We start from the raw sequence: 22,058 nt of genomic DNA on the forward strand, positions 1-22,058 counted from the left end.
ATTCCAGTTTGATACTGGTGGGCTTACACAATACAGAAATCTTTCCCAAATGTGCTGGATGCTTACAGCCAAGCATTGCTCAACTATGCTTGTGTCCCATTTCTTTCTCCACTGTAATTTCCATAGTCACTATTCAGTATAATCATACATCGCTATGTAAAGTGGAATTGCCACAATATTTTTGATAGTTGAGGTGTACATTCAGTAGTAATTTTTGTAGTAAGTGGATTGATTGCAGAAGCAGTTCAAACAAGTGTATGGGAAATTAGAAATTTTACATTAGAATAGAGATGATAGAAATAACAAGTATTGAAACAAGGTAAGTCATGCATCTGCACTGCAGCTATACTAGTGGACATTTAATTCCAACTTCTGTCATTGGTGTACTTGAAATTAATCTTTCTACTTTCTACAAAGCAACAAAAACACCTTTTCAATCATATCCAGTTGATCAATAAATAATTTTCACACCTCACTATTTCCCATAATTAACAGTTAAGGTAACAATGGAGGTATTGATTCAGGGTTATTGATACCTCTTGTATTTCAGTAACAAACTACAGAATACCTTTTACATTCTGACAAACTAAATTTTATCCCCATACAGTCCCGCCCACTTTCCTTTAATGCAAAAGAGGTTGATGCACCAGTCTATGTCATAAGGTTAACTTTGTGGTATGATGAAAAGAAGTCATTGTTTGTCTTTTGATGAAGTTATATAGCCCTATGGCTTGGCTTAGTTCATGCCTTATAATATGTACATACTAACACAGCCTTGGTTATTTTAAAAGGAAAAACTAGTCTAGGTGACTGCTTTATTAGAGTATCTCAAGTGGACCTTAGCCAACTGGAATATACGGTGTGATATTTCACACTTTGTGTTTTACCATGTTGCCAATAAGAGGCATGCATTTTATGATAAGTTGCTATATAAATACAGCTAGATCATTAATGGGAATGTCCCTCAATAATTATTGGTCCAGCTATTAAAAACATAAAAGCACTCGTTGTTGATCCTAAGAGGTCCCTATTGTGCAGGTACAGTGTCTATCAACTGTCTACCAGTAATATCTCTTAAAGCAGCATGCATGAGCATTTAAATAAAGCATCTAAATACAGAAAGAGTCAATAAGGAAAATTAATGCTTGATATGGTTTCATAACGTGAAGAAGATGACCAGCATTATTTAAGATAAAAGGTGCAGAGCGTAAGCACTTGTCAGAACCCCAAAAGGCTCATGCCACTGGTGAGTTTGTTATTATGGCATAAAATGGTGGTCATATGATGCATTGCTAAGTCTCCATCCTTGCAACTAGAGTTGGGAAGCATTTCAACAAATTGCCAACATCGCCTAACTATGTCAATTGGTTAACTTGATAGCAAAGAAGTTATGTTTGTAAACTAATTCTCATTGAAAACAAGCAGTCATGGGCTTTTCTAACTATGTGATTGTGTTTCAATTTTCACATGCAATATTGCAATAATTGCATTAAATTACTCATGCAATAATCACACGTCACAAATTCAGTATCGCCCAACCCTACTTGCAGCTGTGGTCAGGCTTGTAGCCTGGCTGGTTGGCCGGTGGGGCTGGCTGGCAGGCTGGCAGGCTGGCAGGCTGGCTGGCTGGCAGGCTGGCTGGCTGGCAGGCTGGCAGGCTGGCTGGCTGGCTGGCTGGCTGGCTGGCTGGCTGGCTGGCAGGCAGGCAGGCAGGCAGGCAGGCAGGCAGGCAGGCAGGCAGGCAGGCAGGCAGGCAGGCAGGCAGGCAGGCAGGCAGGCAGGCAGGCAGGCAGGCAGGCAGGCAGGCAGGCAGGCAGGCAGGCAGGCAGGCAGGCAGGCAGGCAGGCAGGCAGGCAGGCAGGCAGGCAGGCAGGCAGGCAGGCAGGCAGGCAGGCAGGCAGGCAGGAAGGCAGGCAGGCAGGCAGACCAAAATCAGGTTTTGGGCATTTTAAAAATATTACATATTAGGGCATAGACTCTATTTAGGCTGTTTTGGGTGGGTAGGGTAATAAATCTCATATGCTCTACCTTGTTTTCTAATATACTCTATGCCTTTAGGCACAATATAACGTATGCTCAAAATCTAGGTTTATCCAATGAGTATGCATTTTTCATGTGTAGTGATGTAACAAGGGCACTTATTTTGTCATGTAAGCATGCATAGTTGCCATGGCGCTAGTATTATCACAAGAAAACCAGCCACTTTAGCTGAATCTACAGCAGAAACAGCCGTGTACGAGGTAAGTAATCTGAGTGTAATGTAAAATATAGTCTAAAGCAGTTATCTGGCACAATGTGGAGTCTATGAAATTATAAATTCTCAGGCCCATTAGTAGTGTCCTCACTTCACTTGTGTACTACAGATTTGGACCTTCGGGTTTATAAATTTCCTAGACTCCGCATTGTGCCCGTATAACTATGGTTTTTAGTAGTTTTAATACTATATATATATATATTTGACTGTAGATACACTAAGACTCTTCCATAAAGGTACTTTCTCCTTGTAGGGAAGTTTTTAGAGGCAGCAGTTTGGCAGGTGCCATTCATTATTGATACTTAAACAGTACTACAATACTGTTTGATTAAATAAAAGCTGTTCATCCAAAGCAGAACAACATTGCAAGAGCAAAACAAGAATCAATGCACTCAAAAAATACAGCAGAAAGAAATGTTTTTAGCTAGCTATAAATTCTTTGCTGTTCTAACTACATTAGAAACAGCATCAGCCTGAACAACCATACAAACAAGCATACACCCTGGCTGATTATGCCAGCATAGTTTAAAGCATAATAGCTAGGTAGCCAGAAGCATCAGTATAATTCCAACATACAGTAACAGGGTTGACAATTTTCAAAATATTTAATTCAAATGCACAAGATTGTGACCGCATTACATTTTATTACTGTATTTCATATCATAATACTGCTACTTGGCTGGTTATTCACACGTAGATTGATATACCATATAGTAGTAGTATACCATTATACAATACAGCATCATTTACTCTAATACAGTAGTCAGGAAGCACTTTAGTGCTCCAACAAAACAGTTAGATCTCAAGCAGCATAATTTTGAGCATAGCTTTACCTTGATTTTTCAGTGAGCCATGTTCAAAAGCACAATAGATAAAAAAATAAGCACAATAGCTAGATAATTATAATTATGGCAACAGAAACACACTGTGTATACATAGGCTGCTAAAATGACACACCAGTGCTAAGGCCACTTCAACTTTATTAGTTGCTTCATGGGCGAAAATCTCAAGCGTATAGCTATAGGCTTGTTAAATTGGCATATAGCTAAATAAAAATATAAACAGAAATCAGGACAAAAATGGGTACAAAAATAACATAATAGCTACTAGTAAGAGGGCATGGTCTCGACGAAAAGGCAACTAACAACTTTACATAATGTCCAGCACTGAAGACAGCTAGTAGTTGAAATTCATTGGAAGAATACGAGGCTTTCAGTTTAGGGGCATTGTAGCTTCATTTTCCCACTCATGAAAATTATTTTAATCTATGAATAAGGTGATTCGGTTGGGCCCGTGAAACAACTAATCAAGTTGGCATGGCCCTACTAGCAGACTACCACCAGCAGCTAAACTTACATTGCATCATGGTTCCGGGTGAGTATACCACTGCTAGCGAACTACCTACGATGACAGCTATAACAGCTGCTTTCAAAATCCAAGTCATTTAACCTCTCACAGTGCCAAAACAACGTCCGTGTAGCGATGTCAGCCGAAGTGTCAGTTCCGGTGAAGCATTGTAATTGAATCACGTGATTCACAGTTCTTACCTATCACTAATTTGATTACGTTGTTGAGAGACTGATGAATTATCACTATGTGCTGTGTTAGCCACTCCTTTGCTTCCCTTCCACCTCACCGGCGCATCTGGTTACTATCAGCATAGATACTGTTAGTGTAGGTACGGAGTCTATAGTATCTATGCTATCAACTCAATTACTCCGTATTCTTCCACTGAGTCCAGGACGGAAATTTCCGGGGAGTGGCCATTGCTACGAGAGTTTTGGTTAGCCTGTCGCCAGTCCCAGTCTCTGGCAACGATGGCGGATCTCTTTCACTGATTACATGTGGGTGTAGCTATATGACGTGGCGGCAACGGGTTAGTCTCGCGTGGCCAGACCGCTTTTTTCCGTATATTGGGTGGGGAAAAAAGGGTCTGGTGCAACTCCAATAGCTGTTTACTTCTGAGCCGTCCCCACATTCCGGGGACGCTAATTGAATAACATTGGTCACAAAGGAGGTGCCATGACGTCAGTAAGTTAGCTAGAGATCTGTTTATCCTTTAAACGAATCTTAATTTGCTCCGATGTCTCTTTTATAGCGTCATGAAAGTTAATCCTCATCGTGTAACAAGACTCACAACCGGAGCAGGAGTGTAAGAATACTTCATAGTTTTACTGACGTCATGGCACTTCCTTTGTTACCAATGTTATTCAATTAGCGTCCCCGGAATGTGGGGACGGCTCAGAAGTAAACAGCTATTGGAGTTGCACCAGACCCTTTTTTCCCCACCCAATATACGAAAAAAAGCGGTCTGGCCACGCGAGACTAGCAACGGGTTGCCATGATATCAAGACACGTCAATCACAAGGCCTGCATGTAGCTTTAACTCTGAAAGTTTGCGGTGTGTGTAGCTTGGCAATTAGCATGCAGTAGTCTATTAAAATAATTATATCAATACAGTTGGTAAGTGCCTTGTGGCATAAATGGATGCATGGCTTATTAAAGTTTACTCAACAGTGGGTCAAGAGTAAGTTTTAGCTAATTTGTGGTTCAGCAAATATTGTGTTTATGAGAGGCAATTATCACACAGTGATGGCGATGATTGCCTGTAATGCACTGGGTTCACCCAATTAACTGATTAGCTACCAATTAATTAAGTGCAAAAATAATAATATCGGAAATAAAGATACTCTACTTGAAAATCAAGAGTTATGTAACGATTTAATTGTCAAACTATATCAAACCGAATGTCTAAATGGAGCATATCAAACCCAACACTTGAAATTGTCACACATAGCTACATCTTTGATGGATATAAGGGTGCAACAGTTTGCACATTTTAAGTCTGAACAAAATATATTGATCAGAATGTGATATCATCAAATGGTAACACACACACGCACACAAGATCCAAAACATGGTTAGCTGCCTGACATGTGTTAATGTAAACATGAAAGTGTGTGGTTTGTATAAAAGTGTGTGATGCACATGTGTATTTAAACCCTTGCATTCACTGTTGGGTGTGAGTTTTGATTGCGGAATTCTGATTGAGTGTGTACGTGTGTACTTAATTGCTGATTACTTAATTACTTAATGATTGCTTGTTATTGCTAAATGGATTCATTTTGTTGTATTGCAATTGTGTGATTCCTTGCTTGTCAGTGTGCAATCTTTTAGTAGCTATCATAATATATTCTATAGTTGCAGTATTAGTTGTTATAGTTGAAGTGAAGTGAAGTTGACTACACTTATCTTATCCACATGAATCCAAGTAGTCATGGAAAGATTAGTCCACAGGGTAAAATCAGATATGCATACAAAAAATTCTTTTGATCAGCTCGCACAAAATGTTACATAAAGTTATTGGAACCCCAACAACATTGTTCATAACCACCAATAGATTTTTGAATTCATCTTTCTGGTAACTTATTGTTCAGAAGACCTTGTTCATTCGACAATAATAAGTTTGTTCAACTTATTAAGTCTGCTGCTCTTTTTCAATAGTTATCTACTTCTGCTATATTATAGAAGAGTGAGGCACTATATTAACAAAGCTATGAACAATGACCAGCCTTGATAAACTCAAGAGTGTCTGCTGGTTAAACCCACTTCTTTTATAGCTCTCCTTTTGGTGACCTCCTGTTTACTCATTTCTTCTGTTTATTGCTTCTGAATGGCTTTAGCTGATCTGGTCACCTCATTTACTTTACAACATGGCTAAGGATTTTGCTAGACTTTTCTTTTCTACACTACACATCACCATTTACAAACATGTACTCTACTGTAAAGAACTTGGTGTACATACGCTGTCTGATGATGATGCATAGAATACATTATTGGATAAGCAGGAAAGCATGAAGAGTACAGAGACCACTGCTACACAACCTCCTGTTTTCTAAGAATATTATAGCATTTGCCATGCCTAAAATCAAGGCATTCCATTAGGCATCATAAGTACCCATAACTTGTATCAAATTGTTTAACCTGCAATCATATAGATATTGCTTTGTCCTCTGTAGATACATGTATATGTGTATATTTTTTGAACATCAAACCATCCTCTTTACTATTGGTTTATGTGTATGATACCTAAGCACCAGAATAAAGTTTTAACTGTCATGTAAATATTTTTGTGGTGTTTTCTTGTTTAAGATGTGAAGTGCCATGTTTTACAAGGTTCAGAGGTACTTTGCAAGTGGAACTCTAAAAATCGGTAAGGATTCTATGGCATAAGATCATTGCATGGCCATTGAGATGGAAAGAACATCATCGAGGAATCTACACAGACGGACGCACATCTAGCACACTGGATTAGGACTGTATGATAATTGTGATTACATCATTAATTACATCATTGTGACAAATTCACTATCACATTATCTTGATAATCAGGATACTACTTGTAAACTAAAGGAGGCCAACCTGAAAACCGCAAACTGGAAACACAGTTCCAGGCTAAATTCTTAATTTGTGGCTATACTCATCTCCATTATTTTCCTTGCGGGTGAAATGTCTCATACTTAACGTAACAATTGCCCCATTTTACTTTGGGATATTTAATGCAATGATTTTCACTTAGGTTTCGCTAGGCCAGTGGTGATCTCATTGTTTCTTTTAGTACCCCTTGACACCCCCGAGATATTGTATGTAAATCAAAGAGCATGCAGGAGCTACTTCAGTGACCCTCAGCTAGCAATAAGTCATACAATGAAATGTACAACCCTGAGATGATCAAGCTCCTAAATAGCAAAGAAAAACTAATCCTGTAACACAACCACGATATTGTTATTAGAGCTTTACATGTACAGTAACCAGCACTGCATGAAGGTGTACAGCAAGCCTTTGAATTACCTAAACCTAATAAACAGATATTGGAGACTTTAAGACAACTTTAAACTAGCTAATCAGGTGAAACAGAAAATGGGACAAAGAAAGGAAAAGAATATCACAAAACTATGCCACCCCTTTTGGAGAGTGACAAGGAATGCAAGTCTTTTATAGAACACAACATCAGCATGACCCATACTACCAAAATTGAAAACGCAAGAGGGGTGGGTATAAGAGCCGCTGTTTCTCACATTCATAATAAGTCAGGATGCCTGTGTATCACAATTATAGTGATGCACCAATTAATCAGTAAATAATTATAATCGGAGATTCAGATTTCAGCAAAATCTGATTCAGTATCAATTAGCCAATTATAAGCTTATACTGTATGATGACCTTGATGTCACTGTTATCATAAGAATATAAAATTTTTTCAATGAGTATTTTATAAAATACATGCGAAATTAGATTGGTTACCATTATGGGAATTTCAATATTGGATAATCAGTAAATTTTAAAATCTCTCATCGTTGCACAGAACACACACACACACACTCACACACACAGTCAGAACAGTGATTGATAAAACTGACTTGTTGTGTACAAAAATGGACAGCAGCTGTGTGTTAACTCATTGTGTTGAAAAGTGGGAAATCCCCTGTGGAGTAGCTAATTAATTGACAAAATTAATCGACACTGTAAAGCCACCCATGGGAGCCACCAGAGTGGGCAGAACCAGTAGGAATCTAACCATAACGTAAGCACAAGGTATCCATTATGGATGGATATCTGTTAGGTATCCGTTGTGTTTGCATTATGGATGGTTGCCCAGTGGCTTACCTGCTAAGTGTGTGTGAAGTCATGGCTTCACTATTGATCATGCAATGAACTGTGCATCTGGTGGTTTCCATACTCTACGTCATAATGAACTTAGGGATTTCACTGTAGCTGCTTTGTCTGAAGTTTGTCATGGTGTGGCAATTGAGACAGTGTTGCAACCCCTATCTGGTGAATCTTTTCACTATGCCACAGCTAATGTGGAGGATGAGGCATGCCTGGATGTCATTGTACAAGGATTTTGGAGAAACCATCATCAAAAGGCTTTCTTGATGTAAGAGTTTTTAATCCCACTACTCCTAGTTATCAAAATCACAGCAGTTTCTTCTCTATATAAAAGGTTTGAGCATGACAAACAGCATAAGTATGAACAGCGTGTAAGGGATGTTGAAATGGGCTCTTTCACCCCTTTGGTATTCTCTACTTTTGGGGGAATGGGAGGTGCCGCCACTACTGATTAGAAGAGGTTGGCATCTCTGCTTGCTGTTAAGAGAGACCAGAGTTATAGTAGTGCAGTGTCCTGGATTAGGTGGTCTACCAGTTTTTCTTTACTGAGGTCAGCTGTAACCTGCTTGCGTGGAGCCAGGTCTCATCGTGGCAGCCCAATGGCTATTGTAGCACTTGACCTTGCAATATCTGAGGGTCAGGTGCTTCCATCACATGTAGAATCTCTTAGATAAACATTGGACTGATTATCATTATTTTTATAATGATTGATTTGTACGCATGTAATTGAGCAGGATTCACAGGCTGTGCTTTTTCCCTGAAATTAATACTAAGTACTATCAAGAGTTTATAATGTGTAGCCCTAACACATTATAAACTCTTGGTACTATTAATGTACTTTGAATTGTACATGTTGTTTCGCCGGCTGTGGGCGTGCGCCTGGTTTACTGAAATTGTTTTCGTAACAGTGTGTGTGTGTACCTATCTATCTACCTATCTACCTATGTTTGTCCGTACGCACCCACGTGAGCAAATCATTTAATAACGGTAAAAGCAGCTTTTACGTAAGAAGTAAAAATGAAATGAAGTCTGTATTAAACTTCTGCACAGGTGAACTTTGCTCTGAGGTGGTTTCTTTTCGGCGGACTGAAATACGGGTGTGGTTACTTTCCTCAGACTACCTTCCCCTTGAGGTTTTCAGACATTTAGCAACTGAAAAACAACGGTGCAGGCCTCGTACACTGCCAGAAATAGCCTATCGCTTCGAGTTGAAAGGGGGCGTATCCCTTACGTACGCGAACGAAAATGAAGAGCAGCTTTGAGGCTTTGTCGAGAGAATTTGTGGAAAAAAACACGTTAGTCACACTATAAAACAGTTTAGAAGATAGTTTTGTGCGTAATATGTTGGTAAAAGCGGTTTATTTAACAAACGCTTCCTTAGCAGTGCATAGCAACGTAATTTTGTGTATAGTAAATATTGTATAATTATATAAGTTTGTTTTTCTTTTGTAATTGACTGTAGCAATTGTACCCTTTTTTGTGCACCATACTCTTTTGAGGTCTGCCGGCACAACATCAATAATAATAATTGAACGAATTACGAATATTTCATGAATTACGAAATACGAGAAATAGCTAATTATATTATTGCACAACCCAAACTACCCTATTGTAAAGTAGTAATACATAGTTGGTTAATTCATAGTAGTATGTACTGTCTATAGTTATTCCAGATGAGTTAGCTAGCTGCATGGCGCCTGGTTTTTAGAAGTAGCACATCAACTTGTTTTTTCATTTATAAATACTTGTTATATTATGAAAAACACACACACACAAGGTATCCCTTGTGTAGAGCAAGACCATGCTTTGCAACACAACACAAGGGGGTGACACACAGGCACTCACTGTAGGTAGATCTGCGACCGCGGTCAAAGTCTAGGTCAAAGGTCAAGGCCACCAAAATCGTGCCAATTCAACGGTCAAGGGTAAAAGCTTCCAACCCAAAGCGAAATTTCGGCCGGTCAAGATTTTGACCGCGGTCGCAGATCTACCTACAGCGCGTACCTATGTGACACCCCCTTGCAACAATCATAGATATACTAACCCCACCTGGGGTTAGTATATCTATGCAACAATCAATCACCTCGCATTGTACAGGCTACACGCCACCCTCGCACGTGACTTAGTATTTTATTTTCGCGATGTAAATGTGCTTCGTAATGGTCTAATTAACCTTTATCTTTTGTTACGCCCCTTTCTGAAATCCAAGTTGAAGCCCTTCGTGACTCGGAAGACGACAGCATGATTTTGAAAGAAGTTTTTGGCGCTGTCCTGATATATGGTTGGCTAGTGTGCCACGGGTATTCTGGTAAGCCGTTGTACTGCCAGGTAGCTAGCTGTATTTTGATGCGTATTAATAGCTACTGTATGTGTAACACCCCATACACTTTGCCATGCACCTACCCTGTTGAAAGAAATTAGTAACAAGGTTATTCCCAATGACATTTGCGCGGATATTCTACAAGCATCCATCGTCGGTTGGAGTATATGGCTTGCCGAGGCTACCCGACCTCTCAGTGTCCCAAGACCAGTGATCTATCAATTATCGGGTACTACGATTATCGAACAGCTGCCACTCACTTCATGGAAATCCAAAAGCTCAGCTAAAGCAGTAACTATCTTAGGATTAGCTGCAGTTAATAGTAGCAATCATGGGATGCTTGATTGCTCTGATAAATGCAATGTTTGAATGAAACTATGTTTTGCTACCACAAAACAATGCCCAATTTTTTTTCAAATTTATAATACACTTATGTTCATTAGCTGTCAATGACCATAAAACGATTTTGATATCTTTAGTATAGAGGGTTTCAATATCTTTAGCATAGAGGGAGTAGCTACAAGCCTTGCTTGCCCATCAGTAGATTTTATGCTTCTGCAAGAAATGTGCCAGTGTTAAACCCATAAACAAGTATCTTGCACTTGTAGAACTGTACTGTGAAGTTAATATCAAGGATATTTTTGTTAGTGTACTGTATTTTTAGCTCCTACATGAAAGAGGTGCATGAAAAGCGAAATGAGGAAGTTGATTTGTGCATAAAGTAGCAGAATTTTGGCAATAGCGTGCATCTTTGTGCTCCTTATATAAGGTATAAAGGAAAGCCCCTCATTTTTTTACTATGGTCATGCAAACTATTCTGTGTGATGAATATAGCACCGCTTTTCACTTTTATCTTGACTCAAAGTTGTTCACATGAACACACAAGTTTAACATGAAGTGAGTGGGTTTTGTCGTAATTATCACCGTTGTATGTATAGTCACTGACTAGAATGGTGTGGATTGCTAGACTCAACCCTATTGAAATTTGAATTTACTACTCAGCTTCAGCTTTTACGTACAGGCTTTTGAGGGTTGGTGCTGCCTGCATCTACTAGATATAGCTACACAGATTGTAGAATTCACTGTATGCCTACTTTTTGCTTGCTCGTTTTTTTTTAAGTTGCACACAATTAACAACTTTGTTATATTATTGAGCGGGTATCATTTGTTAGTCTTTCCTCTAAATATGTACAGAATAGCTGTTGGGTACATTCAGGCATCAATAAATCACATTTGCAGATGAACTTTTGCATCAACATGTATTGGCTACCATTCTTTAAATTATGCAATACATATTATTTATTTATGTTTTATAGTATACACACATGCATTCATTATGATGTATACAGTTTGTCAAAGTATCTTGTTGTATAGTATATACTGAATGTCTAGATTAGTTTTAATTGAAACTATCTCGTAAAATGTAAGAATAAAGCTTGGAATAATACAGTGAGAAGTATCAGGCCAAATAAACTAACTTCTAGTACAAAACATCCTACTTACAGCTACATTATTATATTCATTGCATCACTTGTATATCACTGCCTATGCATGTGTACCTTGTCCTATGAAATTATGTAAATTAAGCTGAAAGGTTGTCCACCAGTCCATCCTTTTGGGTCACCCCACTAACCACTATGAAAAGCATAAAATTAATAATGACTTAATATCACTGTCATAGATCTATGTAAACGCTTACCTTTTAGATGGTGATTAGGTGGAAGTCGTGGTTTTGAGGTCATTGCAAACAAAGTGATATATTTGACCACAAAACTTCATCATGTGATTAGTGTTTATGCAATATTAATTTTATATATTCGTTACTGTTTTGTGAATATTATTAAAGACATCCACCAGAGTAAGCGTACAGTCTTTGCTCAAGGGGATTCAGGTGCTTTGAACGAAGACTTTAGCAGCATATATAAATTATGTCATTTGTGGTTTTAGGATAGTGTTGAGTCAAAAATTTTTACATATCTTTTAGCAATCTCTACCCAGCCAATGGACCAGGCTGTTGATATTGGTGACAATGCTACTTTTACCTGTGAAGTTTTTGGAAATTTTACTCCAATTAATTCTAGATGGCTTTTTAATGGTAGTGAAGTGGTGGCTGATCTTGGACGTATATCGCTGACATCAGATTTTAACACTACCACTCTGGTGATAGCTAATGTGACTGTTAATGATGGGGGTACATATACATGTGAGGTGACTGATAATGTTAACAATACTATCACTTCCAATGAAGCAACTTTATTTAGTAAGTGTGTACAGTCTATTATGTGTGTCAAGTTATATACATTAGCAGTGCACTGCAATATAAGTAATGAATCATAAAAATGTTAAATAACAATAAATAAATTATTTATTTGTATATACAATTTATGTAACCATCTCAGTAAAAACCCACATAGTATATTTAATAATTATGCTATAAAGAAAAATAATACAAGTTTGTCATTACTTAGAAAAGCAAAATTAATATCAAATCAATTTTATTTATCTGCTCATATATAGAAAATTTAAACATCTTTGTTTTGTTACTGTAGCCTAGAGAGCTTGGGACACAAGTGTTGTTAAACCAGGCGTGCGCCCACAGCCGGCCATAGGCTGGCTGTGGGCGCGCCTGATTTACTGAAATTGTTTTCGTAAAAGTGTGTGTGTGTACCTATCTACCTATCTATGTTTGTCCGTACGCACCCACGTGAGCAAAATCGTTAAATAATGGTAAAAGCAGCTTTTACGTAAGAAGTAAAAGTGAAATGAAGTCTATATTAAACTTCTGCACAGGTGAACTTTGCTCTGAGGTGGTTTCTTATTTGCGGACTGAAATACGGGTGTGGCGACTTTCCTCAGACTACCTTCCCCTTGAGGTTTTCAGGCGTTTAGCAACTGAAAAACAACGATGCAGGCCTTGTACACTACCAGGAATAGCCTATCACTTCGAGTTGAAAGGGGGCGTATCCCTTACGTACACGAACGAAAATGAAGAGCAGCTTTCTTTGAGGCTTTGTCGAGAGAATTTGTGGGAAAACACGTTGGTCACACTATAAAACAGTTTAGAAGATACTTCTGTGCGTAATATGGTGGTAAAAGCGGTTTCTTTACCAAACGCTTCCTTAGCAGTGCATAGCAACGTAATTGAACGAATTACCAATATTTCATGAATTATGAAATATGAGAATTAGCTAATAATATTATTGCACAACCCAAAACTAGCCCTATTGTAAAAATATTAATAGTAATACATAGTTGGTTAATTCATAGTAACATATACTGTCTATAGTTGAGTTAGCTAGCTGCATGGCGCCTGGTTTTTAGAAGTAGCACAACATCAACTTGTTACAACATAGATACATCACTTCATTCACAATCTTAAGTTTCAAGGCTGGGTTTTCCATCTGAATACAGTGTACAAAGTGCTAACGTTCATTCGAATAGTGTGTTAACAAATTGAATAGTGTCATGTCTGCCAAATAGTCAAATAACCGAATAATTGTTTCAGCAATACTCCTCAGTATATATATTATGAACTCTTGCTATCTACCTATGTTTGTCCGTATGCACCCACATGAGCAAAATCGTTAAATGGAAAAGCAGCTTTTATGTAAGAAGTAAAAACTAAATAAAATCTGTATTAAACTTCCGCACAGGTAAACTTTGCTCTGAGGTGGTTTCTTTTTGGCGGTCTGAAATACGGGTGTGGCGACTCTCCTCTGACTTAGTGAATTGCCTTCCCTTCAGGTTTTAAAGGTGTTTAACAACTGAAAAACAACTGTGCAGGCCTCATAGACTACCAGGTATAGCCTATCCCTTCGAGTTGGAAGGGGGGCGTATCCCCTATGTACGTGAACGAAAATGAAGAGCAGCTTTGAGGCTTTGTCGAGAGAATTTGTGGAAAAAAAACACGATAGTCAAACTGTAAAACAGTTTAGAAGATACTTCTGTGTGTAATGTGTTGATAAAAGCAGTTTGTTTAACAAGAGCTTCCTTAGCAGCGTATAGCAAAGTAATTGAAGAATTACAAAAATTTCATGAATTACGAAATACGAGAATAACACTAAATTAATTATGTATTATTGCACAACCAAAAATCTATGCAATACATATAGTTGGTTAATAACTTAATTTCAGATGAGTTAGCTAGCTGCATGGTGCCAGGTTTTTAGAAGTAGCACAACATCAACTTGTTTACAATGCAGTAGATATGAAAGATTATCATCATTTATCTTTATACGTATTTGTATGTGCAAACAACTACATAGCTATACCTAGGTGGATTTGCCAATTCATGGTTAGCATTTTAAGCCAAATCCCAGCTCTGTAGACAGGGTAAACAATTTGTAGCTGCAAATTTAAGCATCTGTAGTTTTTAAGTATAGTCACTGTATAAATCTACAGTTTGTGCATAAATTGATTTCTTTGTTCTTCTTATATAAATTCAAAATTACTCACCATGATAAGCTGAAACTTTGGTAACCTATTTCTTGGACACTATAGATAACACTGAGACTATTGAAGAAAATTGGAAATTGTGACCCATTACTGAATTAGGGATTAAATGTTCACTAGTATATCTGCAGGTGCAGGCGACCTCCCTTGTTTCCCAAGTTTTTTTTCTATGATCTCTAATCAAACCTAACATTCATAATTTTCCTTATACTTGTTTGTTTACTTTTATTTAACATTTTTATGACTGATATGAACCTGCACATTCTGCATCAAAAGAAAGGATGGTGCCAAAGGTAAAGTTTTCGTCTGAATGTGTGCCGCGGTTATCAATTACTGACTCGAAAGTGGAGTGTCCATTACACTTTGTTTTTAGCTATATTCAGCCCATTATACAGCGCTACAAATGAAGAACAGTAGGAGAAGCGTCTCTGCAATCAATCCAGTCACCACAAATAATACAGACGATTCGCGTGCCCCAACTATCAATTACTTTCCCGCAAGTAAAGTGGTCAATGCGGTTTGCTTTCACCTATTTTCCGCCCGTTACACAGTGTTGCAAAACGAATAACTGTAGTAGAAGCACCTCTGCAATCAATCCAGTCACCATGGAAAATATGGACAATTCCCGTTTACAAATGTATGGAAGCCATGCATTGTGCTACCGCGAATCGACACCTTGAGCTCTCAGCAAAAAGAAATGGGACACAAAGGAGGACAAAGGTAAGTCCATGACGCGTGCCCTGTATGTACTGCAGTATGCCAAAAGGCACGTATCCAGACAAAGCGACATTGAACAGTGAAAAAATTCAGCCTGCACTTAGCCGTTACCGAGTTATGCTTGGCAGGCAGGCAGTTAGTCAGTAGAAACTTTTAATATATATATATTTTTAATTTCATGACAATCTAATGAAGGAAATTAGGATTGTACTGAAGGTACTTTTGGGCTTGACCAATACTGGCAAGGCACCAGGATGATATTCTGAAGCTGGTTTTTGGGTGATATTTTTGGCCAGAAAAACTCAAATCTCCATGATCCCTAATATACACCTGCGTTTTCTGCCAGTTGAGTACTATGAATTATGCAGAAATTCAGCTCCCAACAGAATGCGTCTGGTGTGCTCACATGCCTCACATGAGCATGAGGATATAAGGTTAGGTGATGTGAAACGTATTTCACTCTAGCCAATAGGTGACACTGATGTTCTGTTACTTTAGTGTGCACTTGGCTTATTACGATGGCATCCCATCTGTCGAAGAACTGCTTGTTAGGCTTACTAAAGTTAGCTAACTTCCAGTGAGATTTGACTAAAGATCAAGAAAACTCAGCTAGATGAGTTGTCCAGAAGATAGAGGAAGAAAGGAGGGTAAAATTTGTAAAACGGGGAATGAGATGCAGTTTTGTTCAAACAAAAGCTTGGCAGCTGTCTCATGGGACAAATTGGCCAAGATTTATACCATACCTCTTCCTTAGACAATCCACCAGAAGCTTTATAGCAGCCAAGTATGGTTGTAGGAAGGTCAGTAACAAATTGCTGGCCGAAATCAATTGACTGAATGGTTAAGCATCTATCAAAGCATATGACAGTGGCAATAATCCCACTGATAAAAGAGAATAGAGGACACTGAGAAGGATACAGTGAGGAAAGTCGCCAGGAAAAGAAAGGCCAAAGTAAAGTTCAGCTTGCAATATGCTCTATGTAGATATGTCAGTGGACTACCTATGGCGCACCACATAAGATGCTGTGTAGGGTGTTTTGAGTGATGTGTGCATGAGGAGAGAGCATATTATTTATTTACATATTATGGCTTTACAGCACAAGTACTGAAGGTCTGTAGAACATCTGGTCCTACAGCCTGTTTAAAGTTGTTACATATTACCTATGAAGGAGCATAGTCTGTGATCATGTTAATTTACAAATTTATGTGCCTGAGGTATATACCTGTATTGTTAATAAAGCAATGGAGTAGCTAAATATTTTCATAATATTATATTGTATTTTAGTACGTAGCTATAAATTTATGTATTAAATTTTTCTTAGTTAATCCATTCATCATCACTCATCCGATGTCACAGTTAACACAGGTTGGACAGTCCATTACCTTCAATTGCCTTGCAGTAGCTTTTCCTTCTCCATCCTACAACTGGTCTACTCCAAGTACCTCCACCAATCTTATGACCAGTAGTATTATGTTCACAGCATCATATAATAGTTTTGGTAACTACACTTGTACTGCCAGTTCTAATGGTGCAATGGCTATATCTGATACAGCAGTATTAACTGGTAATTTATGTGTTGTATGTAATTCATTAATACTTGTGAAAGTTTGTTGTATAGCAAAATCAGGTGCATGATTGTGTAGCATGAACATGTGGCTACAATTGATATCATGGTAATTAACATTCAGTGTGGTTAATTGTGTATCTGTGCTGTGTAGCATTGTAAACTTACTCAACATTTCCAAAATGGACAAGTGTCAAACTAGGGCAACAAGTGTTCGATGCACAATGCTTAGGTTAGAAGAACACCTTTTATACTGAACTTGAGGGTACAGTGATTTTAGTAAAGCATGACTTACAAGTCAATATTTAACTTCTTGTTCCCACAGTAAATGAAGCAACTACAAAATTGCATCATCACTTCAGTTCTTTTATCCCAACAGGAATGTAATGGTGAAATAACCGATGGAACATGTTAAATGTGTCTTTTGTAAACATCACCTGTATTAGTTTATGGTCACATTCTAACTATGTACAACACTATGAACTTTAAGACACACCTGTATTAAGTATATCACACTCAATCCTCTAGTGTCACCTTCAGGAAGTGTTTTATTATCACCATTTGGAAATATCCAAACCAGTGTAAACTCACCAGTAACTATAACTTGTTCTGCTCAAGGAGGTCCCAACAATATGTTTGAGTGGAGGAGACAAGGAATGGTCATCTCTAATAATCCTGTGTTATCAATTACAAATGTGACTGGTTCTGATGGTGGAGTGTATCAGTGTATAGTTAGTAATGCTGCTGGAAGTGACACTGCTGCTACTACAGTGAATGGTACGCATATGTATATGAAACTGATAATGATGCTTTTGTAGAATTATAATTCTGTTTACTTCTCATCTGCACAGAATATCACACTAGTAAAGCTACCATGCATGGTTCCTGACTTACAGTACCGCTCAAAGGTAATGTTATCTTGCGGGTGTGCAAGTGATTACAATACTTGCTAATTAAAGGGCATGGCACCCATGTCTTTTGCAAGTATTAATCCCGTCTCATTTGGGATAAATACTCGCGGATGAAACAGGTGCCACACCCCTTTAATTAGGGAGTTTTTTAATTGCTTACACTCTCGTGAGATAACGTTACCTTTGAGCGGTACTGTATTTTCATGCCATTGCATTGCTGTGTAACAATGCGTAAAGAACAAACTTGCATAATTCTGCTAGTGTATTTAAAAATCATTTAATGAAGTAAGGATCCAAACAATAAAACGAGATGAATGATGGTATTACAGCATAACTCAGTAGGAAAATCCCTACATTGGCATGTTATAACAATTATTTATTGAATGAAAAAGTAGGGATTTTCCCACTGAGCAATGCTTTACTACCATGATTCATCTCTTGTTTCACTACTTTTGATCACTTGAATCCCTATTTAAATGTTTCAATTTTTTTTGTTATAGCATATAGCTTTACAAGTATAACTGTTCTATTAGGGTGACTTCTATATTAAGTCAGCCGCTAGGCTCTACCAAAACTGAGGCATCATCACTATTCCATATTTTCACTGTATTATTATTAAAATTCAGCTAAACTAATAAGGGGTTCGGACATCATGTTCAAGTAAATAGATTGTTAAGAAGTGTGATCTCTGCGTTGGTTGTTAAGATCATTAGTGGGAGTGGTGTCCAACCTATTGTGAAGTTACAGGCATCTACCAGGTGTCCAGTATCTTTACAGTAATGTAAGTGCTTAAACAATTTTGTGGCATCTAAACAATAAATATGCTACTCAAGGAAAGTTTTAAAATGGAAAATTAGCACCTGGATATGGTTTCGTTGCATGAAGAAGACGGTGATCACCCTGATTAAAGTTAACATCTTATTGTACTAGCCAAGCTTACCCAAGCTCAGGTACATGATTGGCATTATTTGGAAAAATATTGGGCAGCCCAGAACGTGGCTGAGTGAAGTGCCTGACCAAGTTAGTGTACAGCATTCTGCATTAATGACGTGATCTCATCACCATAGCTATTAAGTAGCGAGCATCATTCTGGTCAAGCAGCTTCACTGCGCCCTGTTAGTCCTGAGTTAACGAGTGTATGCATGTATGTCCACATGGGTGGGTGGGTGTTTTCGGCATGATGGGCTGCTATTCAACTGATAGGGCTGGACAGAATCTGCGACTTCAATACTTTCGTCTGTGCCTTGAGTTGAGTGTGCACATGTATAGCTATAAATAGTAACGCTGCATGGTGCACGTGACCCATTGTCCCCCCTTTACCTCCCGTAACGGTCAATGATGTTAACTTTTATTTACAGAGTAAACAACATTTAACATCTTATTGTATTAGCCAAGCTTACCCAAGCTCAGGTGCATGATTGGCCTAATTTGGGAAAATATTGGGCAGCCCAGAACGTGGCTGAGTGAAATGCCTGACCAAGTTAGTGCACAGCATTCTGCATTAATGACGTGATCTCATCACCATAGCTATTAAGTAGTGAGCATCATTCTGGTCAAGCAGCTTCACTGTGCCCAATTTCCCCAAACTCAAGGTTATGCACACACAATAACCACATTGCACACGCAGATGGGTTAGGATCCCCACATGTAATAAGCTAAATCCAGCATCACACACATAATGAGCATGTCGAGTAGTACACATACATTGAGCATGACAAGCGTTACGCACACAATGAGCATATCAATTAATACACATACAGTTTTCGGCATGATGGGCTGCTATTCAACTGATAGAGCTGGACAGAATCTGCGACTCCAATACTTTCGTCTGTGCCTTGAGTTGAGTGCGCTATGCATAGCTGTAAATAGTAACGCTGCATGGTGCATGTGACTCATTGTCCCCCCCTTTATCTCCCGTAACAGTCAATGATGTTAACTTTTATCTAATCCAAAACAGCCAAGTTGTAAAAAAAGTGTGCGGCCCTCAAAAAGGCTATAGTGAAAAAAGATGTGAAATCCAAGGTGGTAGCCAAGAAATGGCTGTGATGGTAGGTTAATGGTAAAAATTTTAATAACGACAATTCAGGTGAATTATTGTGCCACTTGGTCTTGGCACAAAATTCAGCTGAACTGTCGTTATTAAAATTTTACCATTAACCTACCATCACAGCCATTTCTTGGCCGCCACCTTGGATTTCACATCTTTTTTCACCATAGCCTTTTTGAGGGCCGCACACTTTTTTTACAGCTTGGCTGTTTTGGATTAGATTTCACTTCTTTTTGTATTTGTATACCCCAAACAAAGCCAGCCTATGGCCAGCTTGGGGCTTTTTAAACCTACCTTTTTCTCTTTTCCACTGGAAGAAGAAAAGATGAAGCAGATGAATACTTTAAATATTTCTGATTTTATCAATAAATGTACAAATTATATATATAATACATATATTTATTACAGAACTTTACATGGTGATTTCTTTGTAACTGAACACTCTACAAGGTGACTTCTTCTAGCTGCTCTCTCTATATGGTGAATTGTTTGTAGCTGAATGATCTACAAGGTAACTTCTTCTAGCTGATCTCTCTACAGGGTAATTTGTTTGCAGCTGAACTCTCTACGAAGTAACTTCTTTTAGCTGATCTCTCTACAGGATCACTGTTTCTAGCTGATCTCTCTACAGGGTAAATTGTTTCTAGCTTAACTCTCTACAGGGTGGTTTGTTTGCAGCTGAACTCTATACATGGTGGTTTCTTTGTAACTGAACTCTCTACAAGGTGACTTATTCTAGCTGATCTCTCTACAGGGTGATTTGTTTGTAGCTGAACTCTCTACAAGGTAACTTCTTCTAGCTGATCTCTCTACAGGGTGATTTGTTTGTAGCTGAATTCTGTATAGGTGATTTGTTTGCAGCTGAGCTCTTTACAGAATGGTTTCTTTGTAGCTGATCTCTCTACAAGGTAACTTCTTCTAACTGATCTTTCTACAGGGCAATTTGTTTGTGGCTGAATTTTCTACAGGGTGATTTGTTTGCAGCTGAACTCTCTACATGGTGGTTTCTTTGTAGCTGAACTCTCTACATGGTAACTTCTTCTAGCTGATCTCTCTACAGGGCGATTTGTTTGTAGCTGGACTCTCTACATGGTGGTTTCTTTGTAGCTGAATTCTCTACAAAGTGACTTCTTCTAGCTGATCTTTCTACAGGGTGATTAGTTTGTAGCTGAATTTTTTACAGGGTGATTTGTTTGCAGCTGAACTCTCTACATGGCGGTTTCTTTGTAGCTGAACTCTCTACAAGGTAACTTCTTCTAGCTGATTTTTCTACAGGGTGTTTTGTTTGTAGCTGAACTATCTACAAGGTAACTTCTTCTAGTTGATCTTTCTACAGGGTGATTTGTTTGTAGCTGAACTCTCTACAAGGTGACTTCTTCTAGCTGATCTTTCTACAGGGTGATTTGTTTGTAGCTGAACTATCTACAAGGTAATTTCTTCTAGCTGATCTCTCTACAGGGTGATTTGTTTGTAGCTGAACTATCTACAAGGTAACTTCTTCTAGCTGATCTCTCTACAGGGTGATTTGTTTGTAGCTGAACTCTGTACAAGGTAACTTCTAATAGCTGATGTCTCTACAAGGTCACTAGTTTGTAGCTGAATTCTCTACATTGTGGTTTGTTTGCAGCTGAACTCTCTACATGATAGTTTCTTTGTAGCTGAACTCTCTACAAGGTAACTTCTTCTAGCTGATCTCTCTACAGGGCGATTTATTTGTAGCTGAACTCTCTACATGATGGTTTCTTTGTGGCTGAGCTCTCTACAAGGTAGTTTCTTCTAGCTGATCTCTCTACAGGGTGATTTGTTTGTAGCTGAACTCTCTACATGGTGGTTTCTTTGTAGCTGAACTCTACAAGGTGATTTCTTCTAGCTGAACTATCTCCGTAGTTGAACTCCCTACAAGGTAACTTACTTCTAGCTAATCTTTCTACAGGGTGGATTGTAGCTGATCTCTCTACAGGGTGACTTGTTTGTTGTTGATCTCTATACAGGTTACTTGTTTCTAGCTGATCTCTTGAATTCTTTTCAGGGTGACTGCTCTATTAAAGTATCTCGATCTCGCACTTTCTACACCAAGTTGGATTTTGTGTTATAACTCCGTGGCTTTAAGTCTGATTCTTCT

General features: G+C 38.3%; 1 protein-coding gene across 1 annotated transcript in view; it reads left to right on the plus strand.

Annotated features, from left to right (window-relative positions):
* The first annotated feature begins 10,102 nt into the window (after positions 1–10,102).
* The window catches only part of LOC136255607 (cell adhesion molecule DSCAML1-like), a 53,020-nt gene continuing 41,064 nt past the window's right edge, over positions 10,103–22,058 (plus strand). Inside the window, exons 1-4 of the mRNA XM_066048410.1 lie at positions 10,103–10,232; positions 12,229–12,504; positions 16,736–16,978; positions 17,507–17,755. Coding sequence (XP_065904482.1) covers positions 10,166–10,232; positions 12,229–12,504; positions 16,736–16,978; positions 17,507–17,755 — 835 coding nt within the window. The 5' untranslated portion in view covers positions 10,103–10,165. The remainder of the gene's footprint in view (positions 10,233–12,228; positions 12,505–16,735; positions 16,979–17,506; positions 17,756–22,058) is intronic.

Source organism: Dysidea avara, chromosome 5 (assembly GCF_963678975.1).
Source record: "Dysidea avara chromosome 5, odDysAvar1.4, whole genome shotgun sequence".
Lineage (NCBI taxonomy): Eukaryota > Metazoa > Porifera > Demospongiae > Dictyoceratida > Dysideidae > Dysidea > Dysidea avara.